The sequence below is a fragment of the Amblyomma mixtum genome, chromosome 3, assembly GCF_055824585.1.
Source record: "Amblyomma mixtum isolate Tamu chromosome 3, ASM5582458v1, whole genome shotgun sequence".
Classification (NCBI taxonomy): Eukaryota; Metazoa; Arthropoda; class Arachnida; order Ixodida; family Ixodidae; genus Amblyomma; species Amblyomma mixtum.
Window position 1 is genome coordinate 185,608,698 of NC_143014.1, and position 19,685 is coordinate 185,628,382.

Below are 19,685 nucleotides of genomic sequence, written 5' to 3' on the forward strand. Positions count from 1 at the left end.
ATCTATGCGAAGGGTCCATACAGAGTGTGCTAACGCACTTTCGTCACAGTTTAACGATGTAAATCGGTCTTTTTTTATTTTAAGCCTACCAAAACACAGTGCCTATCGGAAATGTAGGAGCGGTACTGTTACGAAAGGTTGTGTGCTGTGAAAGGAATGAAGGATACTTTAGAGCTACCGTTTTAGCCATTTACAAGCAGCTATATGTTTACATTAGTCTAATGCAGACAGCGTGGTGTCTCTTGTCTTTTCACGCACGGCCATAGAGGTTGGGGCTGAACAACGGACGAAAGGGAAGCGCTCCAGTGGCAGTAATGGAAGCTCTACCCAATTAGCCAAATGGCGGCCAACGCTCCCGCTCGGTCTGTTCCGTCCGCTTTGCCCCTTCATTCGTATGCGGGTCACGCAGTGCTTGCTTAAGGATCTGCGCTTCTAGCGGGGTGTTTTCACGCAACGCAACTTTCCCCGCTTCCTTGCCCTCTCTCGTAATACGTACGTATACGTAATATTTACGCAGCGCGTGCAGCTCCTTTGAATTGCACGCACGTGTTCGCAACTTTTCTTCGCAGGGGTAGTGCGGTGCTGCATTATCGTCCAATGGTATGGTGTGATACCTGGGGTTTAACGTCTCGGATCGACATATGTGCTATGAAGGACTCCGTAGTGAAGGGCTCCGAATTAATTTAGGCCACCTGGGGTTCTTAAACCTGCGCTCACAACGCACAGCTCACGGCCGTTTTTGTGCTTCGTCTCCATCGAAACGTGGTCGACGTGGCCGGGATTCGATCTCGTGACCGCGGTATTGTCGAATAATAACGCGGAAAACCTTCAGTATACACTCTAGACACGAATACTAGTACACGAATAGAAATATACACGAATAGAAAGTAAGCTATCCTCTAGCGCACTCTCTTCTTTAAAGGGTGTGCGCTAGAGGACAACATTACTCGATTTTTTACTCCTTTCTGTTTAGAGAGTACAAGCGTTCGATTAAGTTGTATACTCGGGGTAAAACGAAACGCATTGATTACGGCATGTTGTAATCCGCGGAATGTTAATTACACGACTCTGCGACGAGACATCAGGAGTGTCCAATCGATACACAGACTATATCGCTATAGCAAGCACCCAGCAATTCAACTTCAACCGCTCCATCTATCCTTCGACGGTGGAAAACCTTTATGTGACTTACAACGCGCCGTTTACGAGTCTTCGTTTCGTTTTCGGTTTTACGAGTCTGCCTATTAGGTGCCGCGCGCTCTGCAGTTATTGCAAGCATATCACACAGTGGTTACAACTATTTACATTGCGCTGCAATCTTACCACTCATTAGTCTCTCTTTGCGTTCTGCCTCGCCATTATCGCAACTCGGCCGTAGTTAATATATTAGAATTTTGTTTGAGCACGGATACAGGTTACGCTACACTGTGGCGAGTTTCTTGTGTGTGCTCGGCACTGACATGCGATGGGGTCACTGCCAGCTAGCCAAACACTGGAAGCTCTCACGTACAGGGTGCGTCAAAAGTTCTCAGGCCACAGGGTCTGCTTCTGAGCCGTTCAGTGGCGCATTTACTTCACCCCCAAACCTCAAAATTACTGTAGGGAGCCGAAGAATTACCGTTATAACCTCTGAAAATCTTGATAGCCTTATAGGCACCTTCAGTGCCAGTATGTACTGTTGAATAGTAGACCCTGTTGCCTGGCAGCTTTTGACGCAGACTGCACATTTTGCGTGAATGTGATTTCCGCATAGTACGGGACCAATGCTCTAGAGGCGCACTTTTTTTCTGCTCGAGCAAGATTAAGTCATTTTGAGGATATGGATGACAAAGAAAAGCACAGACCTGGACGTGGGGCGCAAGTTTTTCATTTTTGTTGATCTGTAGTTTTATGGCCTTTTAACCATTTAAACACTCATTCATAAGCGAAAACAGCCTGGGTCCTGTGCAGAGCATTAAAGTGCACGTGAAAGGCGATTGTAACGATCTCGTAACATTGTAACAGTCTCGTAACAACTGAGAAGAGAATCTGAACTGAAGGCTCAGTTCTTAGCGGTTTCGGAGCTTAACTCCGGCGAAGTTCTTCTCCGCACTGACCGCCCTGTATGCTTTCCTGGAGGAAGAATTACCATATTGCATGGCCTACGACACGCAGTTGTCCGAATTTGCTACCAGAAATTGACCTCTTTCAGAAAGCGGCGAGATGTGGAAACTTTCACATCGTTTATAGCGAGTTCGGTTTATGTGCTCGATGTTCCTGTACAGTAATACGCCAGATAGAATAAAAAGCGAACTAGCCGAGGGGGTTTTCACTCACTTGAGGAGGAGCAGGGTCAGCGGGAAAGCAACGAGCATGAATATCTGCAGGTCGGTGCTCACATACCAAAGATGCCGGAAGCACTGAAAGGAAGGCAGAAAAACAACAACAATGCAATTCAGCACTGGCGACGCGAGTCCACACTGAAATCGTGCTTGAATATTGTTTTATTGCAAAATATAAGAGAACTTGAGTCAGTTTTATTCAGTTAGGGTAACGCAGATATATGAACGTTTCGTGTGCGTCAGGTAAGGGCGCGAATAATTCTCCTCCAGGAAAGTGGGCAGGAGGCTAAGCTTGTAGCAGGGAATGCATGCATCCGCCTTTATTTATTCTTGGCTCGTACAAATCGAATCATCGCCCCCGTTACTAGGGGAACTTGAGTTCGCACCCTCCCACCCGCACCCTCACACCTTGGGCACGCCTATGCTGCTTGCAGGGTGAGATGACGTAGTAACGATTACTTTAACCGTTGTCGTTGTTTGCACTATCTGAGAATAATTCCTCTATACACCTTGCCCAAGTACAACAACCAACGCTCGAAGAAAGGTGCGGCAATCTTAACTTTCTGTTTGTAGTAAACCGCAATTGCTCATTTCTATCCTTATTTTTTGACAAAAATATAATGATTGCAGGTTTAGCTATGGAAATAAAAAAAACAGAAAAGATTGTCTTTCGATCCGTTTATTCTTTCGCGAAAACCGAAAGCCGTGTTAGTTTGCTTGTTGCCACGGCAAATATAATACGGCTGGGACTCAGAGCACGCTGGACAGTAGCTGAGACCCACACTGTCCAATGAGCGGAATCGTGGACCCGAAAGCAGCGTGAGCCGCCGCGGTGGCTCAGTGGTTATGGTGCTCGGCTGCTGGCCCGAAAGACGCGGGTTCGATCCCGGCCGCGGCAGTCGAATTTCGATGGAGGCGAAATTCTAGAGGCCCGTGTACTGTGCGATGTCAGTGCACGTTAAAGAAGCCCAGGTGGTCGAAATTTCCGGAGCCCTTCATTACGGCGTCTCTCATAGCCTTAGTCGCTTTGGGACGTTAAACCCCATTAACGAAACGAAACGAAAGCAGCGTGCCGCCGCTCTCAACTGCCGCTTTTGGTGAATTCGCTCACAAACACCCAGACACCTACGCGGCGGGGGTCGCTGGAAGAAGAAATTCTGATACGGATAAATATTAATCAGTCGCGAAATGACTTCTCGCGGTATAAAAAACTAACGCACACGCTGTACTTGAGCGAAATAATCGAGAAATGAAGGGGTCGCTCCACACGCAGCATCTTTCTTTTGCTTCTTATTTTTCATGGTTCGAAACAAATCGTCAAACTACTAATGCCACTACCTCTCAGGCTCATTTCAACAACACTCACCAACAATAGCCGAAGAGTAATTACCTTACTCAAGTGTATAGACCGTATTCACGTGACGTCAATTTCGCGGCGCGCCACTAATGCAGACAATAATGCCACGCACCAACATGGCGGTCGCATCGCGTCGCGGGCACACAATCGAGACAATCCTGTTGTCTCGCAAATTTGATATCCCATCCCAAGGCCTTCTTGGAAACCTGCGTTTGTGCAGCGTCTGTTAGGCCGCGAGGAGGAGCCCTCAGTTTGATCTGTAAGTTTCGAACCTCATGACGGTTGGCGGGGCATCAGACTGCCTCAGTGCACCGAGTTTGTCACGCATGAATTACACAATACTGCAAACATTACCACTCCTTGTATACAATGCAAAACCTGCGTTAGGCTATATTTACGCTGCAGTTCGCAGGTGTCTAAACGAGTGTCGATTTTTTTTAGTCCTTATCGGCCATCGGTCGGACTGCCGTTATTGGTCACATTAGTTACGACCAAAGGGCAAACCTAGCTCAAGTCTTCGAGTGCCATCGCATCAACCCAAGCTAACGGCAGCACGCGCTTAACGATGACTACTATAGTCGCTACTAACCGCTTACTAGAGGAAGATTCGGCTCAGTGGTGTTTCGAACTGCGAAAATATTTTCAAAACTGAGAGAAAGACGTTTCGTGTGACGCTCACGCGCAACGCTTCATAGGCATGCCGTCAAGGGTACGCTTCTCAGGGCATCTGAAATAGCTACAGTGTATGCAACACGTTGGTGAAATTAATTGCTTGCTAAACAGACGCAACGTATAGGGAAAGAAAACTTTTCTTTAATTCCGTCCTCTTAAAACACACGATTTTTACATTATTGCTGAATTTAGGCTAGCTACTCTCAATAACAAGACATACATCCAGAGCGCGGGTCACTGCACCTGTTTACTAGGGGATATTGATAGAGGAACCTAGTTTACACACTAGCAAATTTACAGCGCGGAAGAACATAGGAGGAAAGCCAACAGTCAGCGAGACCAAGGAGTACAAGGGAATGTTTATAGATCTGTTTTTAATTGTGGTGTTGATCAACGGTAAATTAATAGTGTAGCTGCGTTATCGCTGAAAGATAATTGATTAGAAAGCAGAAGAAAAAACAACCACATGCCGCTGGTGAGATCTAAACCCGCGAGCTCCGAATTTAGCATCCGGTGCTCTAAAAAATGCGTTACGGCTAAGGCTGTTCAATCTTCCGCTTGCGGGGTGAACTATGCTTGCTTGCAACCTAACCTTCAGAGTGTTCACCAGCGCCAACTTCCTCCATAGCGGCGGACGTAGTACGTCCTATGTTACCGCGAGTGTCACGCGGGACGTGATCGAACGGGGAGGGCGGAAGCTATGCGAGAACTCTCTTATAAATGCTATCTATGACCTCAAGACTGCCAGAAGCGGAGCGCTTGTAAAGGTATTGAGCAGGCAAGATAATGTCTATCGCTATGGACGAGGGTGGCGTTGGTGAAGACTCTCAAGGTTAGGTTACACTCAATCATAAATACCCTGAAAGCAGAAGATTGGACAGCCGTCTCCTTAGCTCATTTAGTAGAGCACCGACCGTAAAAATTGGAGGTCATGGGTTCGGATGCCACCGAAACCATGTGGTTGTTTCTTTCTGCTTTCTAACCAATTATCTTTCAGCGATAATACAGTGCGGAAGTGTAACATGCAATTGTTCCAAGCAATTCAAAATCTGTGAGGAAGGATGTGTTGTGCTTCCATGCGATTCAAGTTTATGGAAGACGTGGACTTGATGCCACTACGGCTCTTCTGACGTTCTGGCTCGCAAAGATTAAACAAGACACATAATCGGAGCAATAGCGGCACCACTTTGCAAGTGTAACACTGCTTACATGCTTACACCGCCACCACATTCAGCTAGAAGATAAGTGAGGCATAGACGACCCTATTTCAGCAAAAACTAAGCAATGCCCTCTAGTTCGTGATTTTTATGGTTTCCTTATTCACTTAGCTTGTTTAGGCATTGTATTTTTGGGGGGCTTAACGGCCCGAAAGTGATTCAGGCTATGAGGGACGCTAGTGGAGGGCTTCAGATAAATTCGTCCATATGGGGTTCTTTAACCTGCACTGACAATGCACGATACACGGGCCCCTAGCATTTCGCCTCCATCGAAATGCCACCGCCGGGGCGGATAGAACTCGCGTTTTCGGATCAGTAGCCGAGCACCATAACAACTGAGCCACTGCGGCGGCTATCTTTCAGCTTGTATTGATAACGTAACAGCAGTTCGGAAAGCGTAAGGTAAAAGACGGACCGAGAAAGTCTCTACTGGTAAACCAGACTGGCCTCCATTTTTTTTTTTAATGAAAGTAACTCAAGAAATACATCGTTTATTTCTTCACCCAGCCGATCCCTCCAAGAGTTGCCGATAGAACCACCACCGCCATAGTATTGCACATCTTGTGCATAACGGCATTGCTTTAGTGGTGAGCGTGGAAGTGCTCATTCCATAACTCTGAAAAGGGTTCAAGCCAATGTTTTAAAAGGACTTGAAGATTGAAGGTTACTATAGACACGCTCGGGCAGCCAATAATTACATCCAGCATCGAAGTGGCCCAAGGACTACGCACGCTTGTTTTGTTATCTGAATTAAGCACGCAATTCTCTTCTTTTCTCACCGCCAGATAACAACGACCGCGCAAAAAGAGGGCAGTAACGGCCACTTCGGCCGCCGCCTACCAGTTCTCCCTCTTTCACAAAGTTCTCTGCTAGGACGATCGTCTTCCACCACCCATTGTAGCAGCCTCTGATGTGCTGGTTGAAGGCGTCTTCGTCGGCAGGCCCAGATCCCATGAGGGGCAGCAGCAGTCCCACTACCAGTACCACCAGCGTTGGGATTGTCAGCCTGCAAGGGGACAGTGCCAGAGTTTGCCCACAGCCGTACTCTAGGAGCAAAGGTGCCAGACAAAAAGTTCGGCTTAGTGTCCATGCGTTATGCCGACGGATAAGGTGTCAACACTGTTCCCACTTCGAGTTATTGATCAATTCGCTCTCGCCCTACCGTAAGCTTGCCGTCCTGGTTAGCTCAATTGGTAGAGCGACTGCTCCGGTGTAGCGGTGGTCCTGGGTTCGAACCCCGGACCAGGATGAATTTTTCTTTAACTAAAGTTTCTGAGAAAGCTGTATAGCTTTCCTTTGTAGCCGTATGGCTGCGCTCGGGTGGACGTCAATGAGTAATTACTCCCTCATTACAAATCTACTCCACCTTGGGGGATTCCCCTAAAAACATTTGGTCATAAGCTGTGTGACTGCACGAAGATCGAGCAGTTCTATGACAACTGCAAATGAGGGATGTGTCGACCTGTAAAACTCTCAGCTCGTAACATCTGGCCAAATTCTCTGGCTTCGCACCATCCAACTTGTCTGCCATACCACATTCTGCCGCATCGTCTCTCGCCATTAAATTCTTGTGACCGCTAGAAGCACCAGGGCTTGCCTCCAAGACTTCTGCCGCACTCCTTCCCCTCCCTCTCATATTTTCTTTTGATGTGGAACGCAAGGAGCCTTCTTCACTTGCATGTGGCTCACATATGCACGGGCAGCTTGTATTAGGCGGAGGAACAGAGGCAGGGATCTAGAAGTCGTCTAGTAGTGTGAACAATCGGAGTTTTTTTTTTTTCCACCTGACACAAAAAGCTGCCTGTCGCTCCCACCACTGCAGTGAGTTGTTTGTATGCTGTTGAAGTAAATTATCAAGAAAACATGCTAGCAGGTTGCCTATACTGCTTCCGAGCTGCCAGTGTAGGCAGTATGAGAAAAGCAATCGAGATACAAAAGCCACGATCCGCATAAATGATACCACTTATCGCGTTTAGGGAAATTTGCCTCCAGAACGTTTCCGAGCGAAACAAGAATGAATAGCTGGTTAAGAAAAACTGGAGGGGACACTTAAGCTCCGCCCCAAAGGGTATGACGCGGTAGCTTAATGAGTTTATGCCCATATATATTGAAGTGGTCATTCTGTACTTTACATTCATGGATCCCTGGGAGTCCTCGTACCCCTCCTGGCGCAGTGGTGCAGCGGTTAAGCGATGTGCCACTGCCCTGCGATGGCAGGCGCTGCCACCGGTGGGCCTTGTGCGACCCCAGCTACCCAGCTTGTTCTCCCCGAGCGGCTAATCATTAATTGCCTGAGTTGCTTCTCTGGGGATTTTTCTGGAATTTTTCGCTCCTTGACAACGACGCCGTCAGCACAGACGTCGACGGCGACGCCGGATTGTCTGCGACAGCAGCTCCGTACCGCTATCGCGCTAAAGGATGGCTATTGGTAAATTCAAAGTATGTCTGCTGGAACAGTGCATGAGATTCGCAAGGAGTAAGCGGCCATGCATTTGTGGGCAACATGTTGTTCATAACAACTGAAATAAGAATACCGGAGTCTGAAGCTGTAGTCTAATGTTTTGGGAGTGTTTGGTCGTGACGGAGGATGACTGCAGTTTATTCGTTTCTCTAGAACCATATTAGTCGTTGCCACCTTCCACTAGACTCGCACTAGTTGGCTATAGCAAGAACTCGGTTGAATGTTTTTATGTTAGGCGCCAGAAGAAAACTCAAGAACGAGCTAATTCATGCTAAAATAGCACTTTCAAGAGTTGTTTACTTAACAAAGAAATCCCTCAGCTCAGCCTATAAACAAATATTCCCTGAAGCTAATTAATCAAACATTGATGATTGCGAAGCACACATTCACAAAAATGGTATCCACATTCACAATAAAAGGGAGGAGACGCTGACTTTTACCTGAGGTAACGACGTAGTCCTCTGCTAATATACACCAGCAGCAGGTTGTTCTTTAGGACAGCTGAGCGGGATTCTATCACCAGATACGAGAGAAGAAAGCCACTGAAAAAAGAAAGTACAGAAACAGGTTATTTGTTGAATATATGGTGGTGCTTTATCTGTATTTCAGATAATAAGAAAACCTATATTTCTTGCCTAATGAAGAAGAAAGTAGTGACGCTGAGGAAAGCGTTGATGATAAACTGAAACATGACGTTCCATGTCATAAACTCCATGGTGTAAACCGCATCTGTAAATTTGAGCGTGAATTAGGCAGGCTGAGCGCCATTTCTGACGAAAGACGTAACATGCAGTTGGTATTTTCAGAGAATGAGTTATTCCCAGAACACAATTGCATTTTAACTTGGAGAAAAAGGTACAGCCAACAGTCGAGCAAGAATTTTGCGTTTTAATAAATTATTGCACTTATTTTTTCAAGCTTTTTTCTGTGAAGCCAGACTGGAGCTGCAAGGACGGTATTAGTTTATAGCTGCAGTTGCATTTCTCATGGAAGCGCGCTAAAAGTGCGAAAAGGACCACCGTGATCACAACTGATGGCCTACTGGAAAACAGGCGTAGCATGAGAGGATGAGTGTATGGCTGGTAAATTTCTTTTTCAGTTTGTAAGACTTTCTCTTTCACTGAATACCAGGAAAATAGAAGATTTCAAAGAAATACTACGGAAGTTTCACTCACGGAAGAATCCAGTGTCCACAAGTATGTAGGAGTGGCCGAACACAACCCAAAATGCCATAATAACTTTAAGTCCAGCCATGAATTGAAGTGACTTGCGCTCTGGCTTCACTTTCGTCCGCAGAAGATACCATGTGTTTGTGATAGCCGAGAAAGCCAGGAGCGCCCGCAGTGGCGTACCTGTCGGAAACGTTCAAGAAAATAGCAGGAATGTGTTAAGTGACATTTGAGGGTGGTAGAAGATTCATCGCAACGCACGTTACACTGCAATAAACTGTCCAAGACAGCGCAATAAGCCATGCGTTTATTGTTGAAGGTACGAAGAATGTTGCGTGCAAAATGAACCAAGAGTTCAAAAAAGAAAAAAAAAACCTGAGATGGATTGCTGGAATGATGTCCAGTAAGTGTTGTCTGTTGTCTTGTGCCGCCACAAAAGAGGTAGCTTTGTATTCAGTAATTAGCTTAGTAATTATTAACTTCTCGGCTGTTATAAATACGCAGAACTGTTTAGTGTGTAAGCTGTAAAGCACGAAGAACAAGCATAAAGCTTCAAATTGTACAGTTTTAACACTTGTAGTTTTAATACGATAGTTTCTTCGCTGTGCATGAAGCCTAAAAAATCCCCGACAGAAGCGCCATTCTTGAACGTATTTAGCCTGACAGCTTCCATAATGACCGTTGCCAGTCCTAAGTGTTCGCTGCCGCAGTCACTATGTGTGAGCAAATTTAACGTGCTTCCATCGGATCGTCGAAAAAACGTTGATGGCAAATTCCGCTGTCCTTTCAGGAACTGCGCCAGTTTCCTTCATTATTTTGACTTGACTGCCATTTTCTGTTTGAAGCTTAGCACACGTCTCTAGTGGTTTCTGCCCTCAATGATTAATCTCAGCCGTGGTAATTACAAAATAAAGCCATATGCAGGCGTTCAGAGCTTTGCACGCTATGCGCGTGCAAGAGGGAATGAGAAAAAAGATAGTGATCCCTTTGGATTTTCGTACTTCATAATTATGGATTTTCTTACTACCCTAACAACTCAGTGGCCATCTGTGAGAGTGTTGCACTTTGTGAAACATACGTGACAGAATGCACACGGACGGACACTAGCGTCGCAAGCGTTAGCGTTTTAAAGCTCGACCGACGAAAGTATTCTGTGCGACCGGAAAGTTTCGAGCTAGTATTGCATTTTCTTGCGCGGATGTACAGTGCTGTAGTGGCGGTGCCATACTGTGTGCATAGGATGGCTAGATCTTTTCCACACGGAGGCTAGTGACGATCCCTGGTGAGGCCAGAGCGGCACAAGGCAGAATGGCCAGGCATCATTGAAGCTCTTGACCGCAGAACAGGTAGTGGCTGCGACCCTTCTCTGCATTCGGCTCGCCTGGATTGTGCCCTTCAAATCTTGAGCTGTTGCTGGCTCTCGGTGCGCCTTTATGGGCCTCGGAGAAAGGTCTGGTGCACTCCTGCTGCCTCTATGGTGTGGTGCTCCAGAAGGATATTTCATCTTGCGCTCACCAGCCATTGTTCGGTACTTCGTTGTTGTTGTTGCAGTGACAGGTCGAACGTTGTTGTTTGTTTCTTCAGACATGGCACGTACCCACGAGGGGAGAATTCTTAGAATGCATTGTCATCGTCTTCTTTCGTTTCTGTTCCAACTTCAATTTCACCGCTAGGGCCCAAATTCGCTTGCGTTAGCACCACAAGAGCGGCTTGCACTAAGTGACAGCCAACAGCGCTGCTTCATTTCAATTCTCGGAACATGCACCAGCCGTTCTGTAGATCATTTTCTCATGTGACGCGAGACACCCTGTTTAGTCACCACGCGCAGGACAAACGAAGAAAAGGAAAAAAAAATTAGCTGCGATTGATGCGGAGCAAATGCGATAACATTCTTCTTTCACTCGCACATCTATTCCACTTATATTTCAAGTCTGAACCCATCGTCTTTCACTGCCCATCTGATTCCAATTCTGATTCTGCTCCAATTTTTACTTCGCAACTGCGCAAAATATGTGACTTGTTCGATCGCGGCGCGCTCTCATACCAAGCGCTCCGTGTGTGTCGTTTCCTTTCTTTGTGTTCGTCTTTCGCGCTGAACCAAGTTTTAACTATACCACTCCTGGCGCAGTGGTGTGGCGGTTAAGCGATGCACAACTGCCCCAGCAGATGGCAGCTTCAAACACAGCCATCAATGGGGCTTGTGAGACCCAGGTTATCTCTTCCCGAACAATGCGAGGAGGGATAGATCCCGCGAGCTTCATTTTTGTACAGTTAGTTCTTCGGGAGGCTGTATATTTTGCACGTATAGCACTTCCGTTGTCTGAGTCACTTTCTTCTTTGTCATTTTCATCTTTGCCGAGTCGTTCTTGTTCCGGCTTCTCCCGCTTCTTCAGTGAGAGGGGAGAAGAGAGAGAAGGATGGTTGACAGGTTGCAGATGGAGAGAGGAAAATCTCCCTCTATGTGACAGGTGGAGGCTTCACACAGACGCCGCCGCCTCCGGACAGTTTTCACCTTCGTGGCCGTCCTAATGTTATCGCATCGGAAGGAGAAGACCGTAAAAGAAGCCAGAAAAAGAGAGAAGCAGAGAACAGAGCTTCACTTCACTCGGACAAAGCCGCTCTGAGGAAACAGAAATAAATGGCATATTATCCCATTCCGCTTCTTCTGAGAGTAATTTATTCCAGCGGAAGTCAAAAATAAAAAGAAATACAAGTTGTATTGGCACTTTTAAAAATAAAAATTGATTTTATGTTCACCACTCTTTCTTTTTGTGTGCATATGAAGTCATCAACTAGCGAGCCTATTGGCCAGCCTGAGTAATCCCACTTTAACCTGCTGGTGAGAATCGAAGGACCAGCACTGCGCATAGATAAAGCAGCTCTCCGCGAGCACAGAATAGGTCAACAGAAGAGCGATTTTTGCATACATTTTAATATTTGTTATGTGGTACTATTTAAAAATAAGCAGTGAAACTTGAACAAGATTGGTATAGCTCCACAAGCCCACTGCACAGAGGGACGGCAGCACTTACCGGCGGTAACTTTCTTCTTGGGGCATTTTTTCATAATCACGTATTCAGTCGCCGTGCCGACTAATACGAGCAAGAGTAGAGAACCTAGGATGGACCTGAAAAGCGGGGAAAAAAAATCAGTTGAAGTGAAGTTCTTTGTGCAGAAAAAAAAACAAAACAGTAAAGACAGGTCAAATCTAAATCTGGTCTGACAACCCTGCGTTTAATGTGTTAAATTCGCCCTTCTTATGATAAATAGACAGGACAGTGGCTTCGCTTCTAGGACATGCAGTGTGGCTCTTTTTGCGATACCGGCGCTCCCCAGCCTTCTTTATCTAAGGGGGCTAGGGCTGCTGCATGAGCCCTTCTGAGTGGCCCTGTAGCAAACGCTATGACCGGCATATTTCTGACAAATAGTACCCCCTGGCAGTGCAGTCAGTACAGCCATTCTGATGTCTGTTACATGTATGTATTCAGTGCGAAGTGTAAGAGTCAAAGTGCCACACAAGGCGATACTTACACGCAAATAACGTGGACTTTGGTCAGAGACTTTGGATCGTCTGTTCTGCACGAAGTCACGGTGGCGTTTCCTCCGTACATGCGAAGTACTGAAGATAAAAAAGAGAAGGAAGACATAAAGAGCTTAACCGTTTATAAAAGCGCTAGATTTATTTATTTATTTATTTATTTATTTATTTACAGAATACCTGCGTCGCCTCGACGGCATTATCGCAGGGGAGACAGTTTCAAAACAACGTATTCATTTTCACACAAAAAGCAACAAGAACATTAAGCGAAGTTAACATCAAAGTAAAAAAAAACAATAAGTGAACATTATTAAAGGTCACAGAAATCTTGAACAATAGCAGGAAAGGATTAGATTGTCAGGAATACAGTCGACAGTAAAAATCGCGATTATCAAAGACTGAAACACACTCTTCCGGCAGCAAGTTCCAGATTTTGTAGATTTTGTAGATAATAGATTTTGTAGACGCGTTGTGACTATGCTGTAGCAGAGAACTGAAGACTCGAAGCTTGAGTTATTTTAAATGCTAGTGCATTACGGGAAAATTCAGAGGCATCTACAGGATGTCCATGAGTTGGAAAAAAGCACAATTTTTATGTTCTGCTCATTTCAGCCTGATGTTGTGCCTCATTCTCGGAAACATTCCGGGAGGTTAGCCTTTGCAGCGTCGCGTACACCGTTCCTGAATTTCAACATCTGCATCAAACGTGACATGGCTTCTGGTCACAGGAATATATAATCATTGAGAATAAGTTTGCACAAACTTTTCACTCATTTGCCTGCAAATTTTCCACCATAGTGACATTTGATGGCGGGTCTTGCCCAATAATATGGCATGGAAGGCGCCCTAGCTTCGCGCTGCCTGAAATGACGCCGTACCTATGAGGCGGGCGTACGTCATGTCAAAAGAGGTTGGACAGCTGGTGGCTACTGTCAAATACTTTTTGTGTTTTAAATTCGTGCTGCTCATGGCCAACCGTATTCTTTACCTGCACTGTGACTGGGGAAAATAGCTGTAGATGGTTCAACTTTTGTTGTTTTCCTAGAATAAGTAAAAATGCGCCGTCATCTGCCGCGAGGCTTAAGAGCACACGGTGAAACCTTCTGAAGGAGTTTTATTTGCATTGTCTGTCGGGATACGGACTGTTGTCTACCCTGTTTAGCTCTCTGTCTGCACGGCGCGTTATAATCCTCTGCCGTCAGACGGTGCCACGACAATCAGAATGATCAAGTTTCTCTCACAAGAAAAGCTTGCGTATTTGGACAGGCCACTCATTTACTTTGGATGATTCAAATGGCTGGCGTGAGCAAGTGGTGTGTTCCCGCAAACCGACGGCCCGTAGCAATGTAATGGTGGGATTTGGGCGCAAATGAGCCGGTGCCTTCGGCCGGTCCACCATTTATACCTCTCTCCGATATTCATGTCACATTCAGGATGCCTTTGCTTCCAGTCAGCCGTGTAAATATCCACAGGTACTCCCTGTTTCCAGATGCTATATCATATTGGAATAAATTGCCTGAAGATGCGGTGAAGTGTACGTCCGTGGAACTATTTCTTAATTATATCGAAAAAATTGACTTTTCTGTTTAATTCTCTCCTAATCTTTTTGTGTTTGGGTCAGAGAACATCTCTGTATTTTTGAATTTTTGTTTTTACTCTGATCAATGATGCATTGTAAACACTCCTGCATGGGCCCGAAAAGAGCCTGCAGTTTGTTCAAATAAATAAATAAATAAATTAAGGCGAAAGCCTTTGATGGCTCACACTGTCGTCCGTTAACAAAGCGTGTCACACGCGTTTAACTCGGTAACTAAAAAGGGTAGAAGAAAATAAATGAATACTTCAGATAGAGCAGGAAAAAATGAACCTAGAAGCCAAGTTTGATGACTGTAGATTAATTAGTTAATTAAGTGTAGGCTAAAATGTCGAAATTTCGTCGAAATAGCGCGGACGTTGATATAGCTACGAGAACGGTGTGACGTCACATTCACCGGAAGTCGTCTCGGCATAGTGAAAATTGACACAGAATGGTCGGAAAAACGGCGGATTTGTGTCATATTAGATGAAAAAAGGTGTAATTAAGCGTAATTAACACTTAAGATTCCCGAAAGATGTATAATTTGGGCATCGATATAGCCACGAGAACGGTGTGACGTCACATCTACCGGAAGTCGTCACGGCATAGTGTCCCCGGCTTTCTCCTCTCAACACTTTAGTTGTCAAAGTGTCCTTGCAATTTTTTTATCAGTGGGGGTAGGGGGCAATTCATCACTTACTGGCTTCGCAAAAAAGCATGCGATTTTCGTGATGACGCCTTCTCAGAGAAGCGCATGCCTCTCAGTCACGCGTCGAAGATAGCTACAGCTCTTAAATTTTGCTTGAACAAAGCAGAACTGCCACTTGACCTCTTCCAGCGCCGCCACTTTCTTAATGCACAGAAAAGTACTTGCCGTTGATAAGCCCGTTGCTATTGTTCGTGCGCTGTGTCCGCGTGGCCTAATGGATAAGGCGTCTGATTCCGGATCAGAAGATTGCAGGTTCGAGTCCTGTCGCGGACGTTGAGCGCTCTTTTACTTTTTTTTTTGTTTTGTAGTGACTCATGGGCCTTGTTGTTAGTTATCCCTACTCCAAATAAGTGCGTCTCGCTTGGCACCCTGTTGAGGCAGCTGCCTTGCTAGAAGTTCTCAAGGATAGCAACCCAGTGCCGGGAAGCATCCTACAGTAGGCAAAAGTTCAAAAAGCAACCAGAGTGCTTGCTCATGCTAACATGGTGAATAAGTAGTGCTCATAGCTTCGTGTGAGGGCAGGTAGGTCTAGACTCCACTAAGTAGTCAGCGCCGACAGGTTCAGTTTAACTGTTACCCCCTCCGTACGACAGCTACGATCGGGCTTTTTTTACAGGCCCCGAAATGTAAGCACATATTAGTTCCATTCAAAATTTGCTGAAATCATGAGCGGAGCGGAAGAGGCTATGCGAAACTTTGATAACCCGTGACATTCAGGATGGGTGTCTGTTACAGATGTGGCGGCATCCTGTAAATGACCTACGTTAATATAAAACATGCGTCCGCGTTTCTTTAATATAGTGTGATCATGTAGACTGTATGTCTCTGGAAGAGCACGAATACATGCACACTGTTTCAGTTAGTTAGACAACCCCCTCGCATTGTTAAACGCGGACGTACGTGCTGCTTGTTTTGTGTATCTCTTACTTTTTCCCAGCTGAAGGTCATCCCTACTACTGCCAAAGTCTTGGGCTGCTTTTCTGTATTCATAAATTTTTCGCATCTGCAGGGTAACCATTAGCAGGAAAGAAGTTGTGGGCGTACGTGACTCCTTCTTTTGGTTGTGTCTTACTTATTTCTGTTCCAAGGTCAACGAATCCAGAGTCGAAGCCTAGGGCTTCTTTTTAGTTATCCTTTAATTTTTCCTCCTCTAAGATGGCGGCCATGTAGTGTCAAAGCGTAGGCGCCTGCGTGTTGCCTCTTTTGCATGTGAACTACTTGGTGCGCTTTTTGGTGTTTGCTTTTTCGACACCGACTCTGTGCGCGCCGCGAGTGCCTCGTCCGCTAGAGCCTGAGGACTTAAAATGGGGTCGTATGGGCACGAACTTCATCGATTTGGATCAAAATCGATGTCCAGACTAATTTGACTATGGGCATCACGATAGTAATCTCGAAATTTGACTAGGGTTACTCCGAAAATTTGGCCCACCCACCTCCCGAAATTTAACCTTCGATTCGGACCCTTAGTCATTTCGTTGGTTTGGTCTTGGTTTGTACTCGAGGGGCCTTGATATTTAAAAGGAATGTAAAGCATTTCGTTTAACAATATTCGCGTGATAGAATAGCAAGAACAGCTATCGTTCGACCATTCCGTGCAAGATAATTAAACTGCTGCTGGTATTTTAACGTTTAGCTGAAACAAGCATAAGGCATAAAATTTCTTGAACTTAAATATCGTCTAGCGATATGCTTGTTTAGGTGACAAGAAAAGCTTTAACACCGGACCACTTTTCCTTTAGCCCTGCCGCGGTAGCTCAGCGGTTACGGCGCTCGGCTGCTGATCCGAAAGACGCAGGTTCGATCCCGGCCGCGGCGGCTGAATTTCGATGGAGACGAAATTCTAGAGGCCGATGTACTGTGCGGTGTCAGTGCACGTTAAGGAACCCCAGGTGGTGGAAATTTCCGGAGCCCTTCACTACGGCGTCCCTCATAGCCTGAGTCGCTTTGGGACGTTAAACCACAATAAACTAAACCATTTTTTTTTTCACAGAGGGGTTCTGTGCGCGCGGTCACTACAGACTTAAGTTGTATCCGACTATAGGAGTGCGACATCTCCCTGTTTCACCGCCGCGTTGGTTGAATGCCTGTTCTCAATACGCGTTACGAAGAATTCGGGGCAGCGACCTAGTTCAATTGTTTTGCCGCCGCTTTACAAGAAACTAATGCCAGTAGTTCGATTTGAAAATAACACATGCAACGTCAGCGAAGGCTTGAACCTCTTGGTCTGTGCAGACCAGCGTTTGACCACTCGGCTACGGCGCGAGGTATACATGCGTGGTAACGTACTGGCTTACATGCCATCTGCCCAAGACGGAGTGACAGCGTTCATAAAAGGTCACTTCTGGACAGCTTTTCTGTTTTTTTTCCCCCGGCAAACACGCCCTTTAAGAATGGAAAGCTGAGACCCTGTTCTATTCGTAGCCGCTGGAAAAACACAACTGTGTCCGTAGATACTTCAGTAATCGTGTTTTTGTCTGCGAAAATGGCTTCTAATTTTGGCCATTTTCATAATCTCTCATTGTTGGATCTTCGAATGCTTTTAAAAACAAGTTCTTGAAGAGGCATCGGGACGTCACTGCCTTTGACGTGTGCGGAAAATACCTAGAAACTAAAATTTGTGGAAAAAGCTATTCCGTTGTCTCTACGATTAGTCACTGCAAAAAACTAGACTACTCGTATTGAAACGCCATTGGTTGCGCTGGCTCGGAGCTGTCCTGAAATCCTGATAACGTTCTTCTAACCAGCGTGTGCAAAAAAAGAGAGAGAGAAACTGTGAATTCAAACTGCGTTGTCGAAATGGTCATCTTCGATCTAATAGGTGGATGGGTGAGAGGTGCTAGCAAGGATATGTTTTTGTAAACAAACCTGCCGCTGCTTCAGATAATGCGTGTTTCAGGTTACCCGTCACGTATTCACCTTTCTCAGAAGCGATAAAACTAACTCGTCCTTAGCCGAAGCAGGAGACATTGGTGCGGTGACGTGGAAACTTTTGCATTAAACTCTGCAGTTATTGATGCGATTCACCGTGGTTTTGTCATAAATTCTCACTTCTTAAGCAGGTACCTGTAATTAGAATTATCGATTCGTTTTTGTTGTTTCTGCCAAGCAGTTACCCGCTAGGGACAATCATGACGTTACTGTGTGCTGAATCGAGATACTTTACCCAACTGTAGACATTTTGAAAATACGTTTCGTACTCTGCCTGAACTTTTTAAGGGCAATTCTTCACCGTGTAATTAACTTAGCTGTAGGGGCGTCGCAGAACACTGCGCACGGAAGCGGCATGCACCGGAGAACTCGCCGCGGTGAGCGCCTTACTTGAGCCGATCATGAAGGTCATGTCTTCCGCCGTGCACGACGAGGGCGTACACACAGCGCCCCTAGTGTCGATGCTCTGGAACTCATGGGATGACGTCGCTGTCAGCGGATTCTTGCGGCCCTTGAACGGAGACGAGAGAAACAGATGGAAGCAGTGTGTTAAGAGCTCACTGACGAGGAGACGATAACCTTGCTTTGCTGGCTGGAGAGCGTTTATATTTCCCTTAGGTGTGGGACACGAAAAAAAATTATTTGGGTGACCCTGTCTACCTTTCGTGCACATACATGATCGCGGATAGCACGGCCACCTTGAGCGTGTTGCTTAGTCAACCGAGGACTAGAGCATATGGCAAATGGAGTACCGAGAGCTACTTTTCGCGGCTTTACGTGCGTCCATTTTTGATTACTTAGAAACTTCCGACAGCATGCTTGCTCCTGAGCTGACAATCTTTTTTTAAGGCCTTTTTATTTAGTTTGGTGGAGGACAGTCAGGTTGCGGTAGAATGCGACGACATCCACGTTAAGGAGGTTGCGACAACTGTCATTTCTATTATTTCTGTGATTTTGACTGAGTGGTTAAAAGGCTAAAGCAAAAGCAACACATGACAGGCGGCAGATATCGCGTGTGAAGCTCTCGGCTGGTTTGAGCGCAGCAACCGCTGACGTGAGCACACTGTGTGTGTGCAATGCTTAGTCTCATAGTCCCACGTAAGTGCTTACAATCCCATGTCTCATAGTCCCACATAATTGCTGTACACCGTGGTGAATGCACTTCTAGAAACAGCAGTGGCAAAAGAATACTGATTTTTTACGCGTTCGTCATGGTACTTAGACTAATCATGCTGCTGTCATGATTTTCGAAGAAGCCAATTTCAAGCTAATATTTTTGAACTGCCTGCTTTTGTGCTAAACGTATGGCTGTCATGTTAAATGAGCTAAGTGCATTAAGTTTTTTTTATTTACATGATCACTGTGCAAGGTACGCAGTGTGTCGTAAGATTGTGCCGCAACTGAATGACCGATGGGGACGGTGAAATAGTATTCCTTGTCACTGAACCTGTGTCTGTGACGCAACGAGGTTATTTACGGCAGACAGCACTACCTACTGTCTCACTGCGACTCGAGGACAATCTCTACATCATTACTGGTAGAGCAGAGTGAATTTATGAGTTTCGTTTGAACTAGAACAAAGGGACCCATTTGCTGGGCCTAGTCTGCGTAACTGAAAACTGTACAGCCTCCAAAAGGCGGTGCTGTTGCTATGCTGTATAAACTTCGAGTAGAAAATGTAGCAGACTCGCGCTTAGTTATTTCAGAACGTCCGAATATAAAACTTATGGTCTCGTT

At 45.8% G+C, this 19,685-nt stretch overlaps 1 protein-coding gene and 1 non-coding gene across 2 annotated transcripts in view; one reads left to right on the top strand and one right to left on the bottom strand.

The window, feature by feature from the left end:
• Positions 1-19,685, bottom strand: part of LOC149352987 (nose resistant to fluoxetine protein 6-like) — a 61,661-nt gene that overhangs the window by 14,916 nt on the left and 27,060 nt on the right. The window contains exons 3-10 of the mRNA XM_089582196.1: positions 18,339-18,459; positions 12,729-12,816; positions 12,230-12,324; positions 9,204-9,380; positions 8,664-8,757; positions 8,469-8,570; positions 6,408-6,573; positions 2,317-2,399 (exon numbers count right to left, since the gene is read on the bottom strand). Coding sequence (XP_089438322.1) covers positions 2,317-2,399; positions 6,408-6,573; positions 8,469-8,570; positions 8,664-8,757; positions 9,204-9,380; positions 12,230-12,324; positions 12,729-12,816; positions 18,339-18,459 — 926 coding nt within the window. The remainder of the gene's footprint in view (positions 1-2,316; positions 2,400-6,407; positions 6,574-8,468; positions 8,571-8,663; positions 8,758-9,203; positions 9,381-12,229; positions 12,325-12,728; positions 12,817-18,338; positions 18,460-19,685) is intronic.
• TRNAR-CCG (transfer RNA arginine (anticodon CCG)) lies at positions 15,221-15,293 on the top strand. The gene has a single exon. It is a non-coding gene; the product is annotated as a tRNA-Arg (tRNA).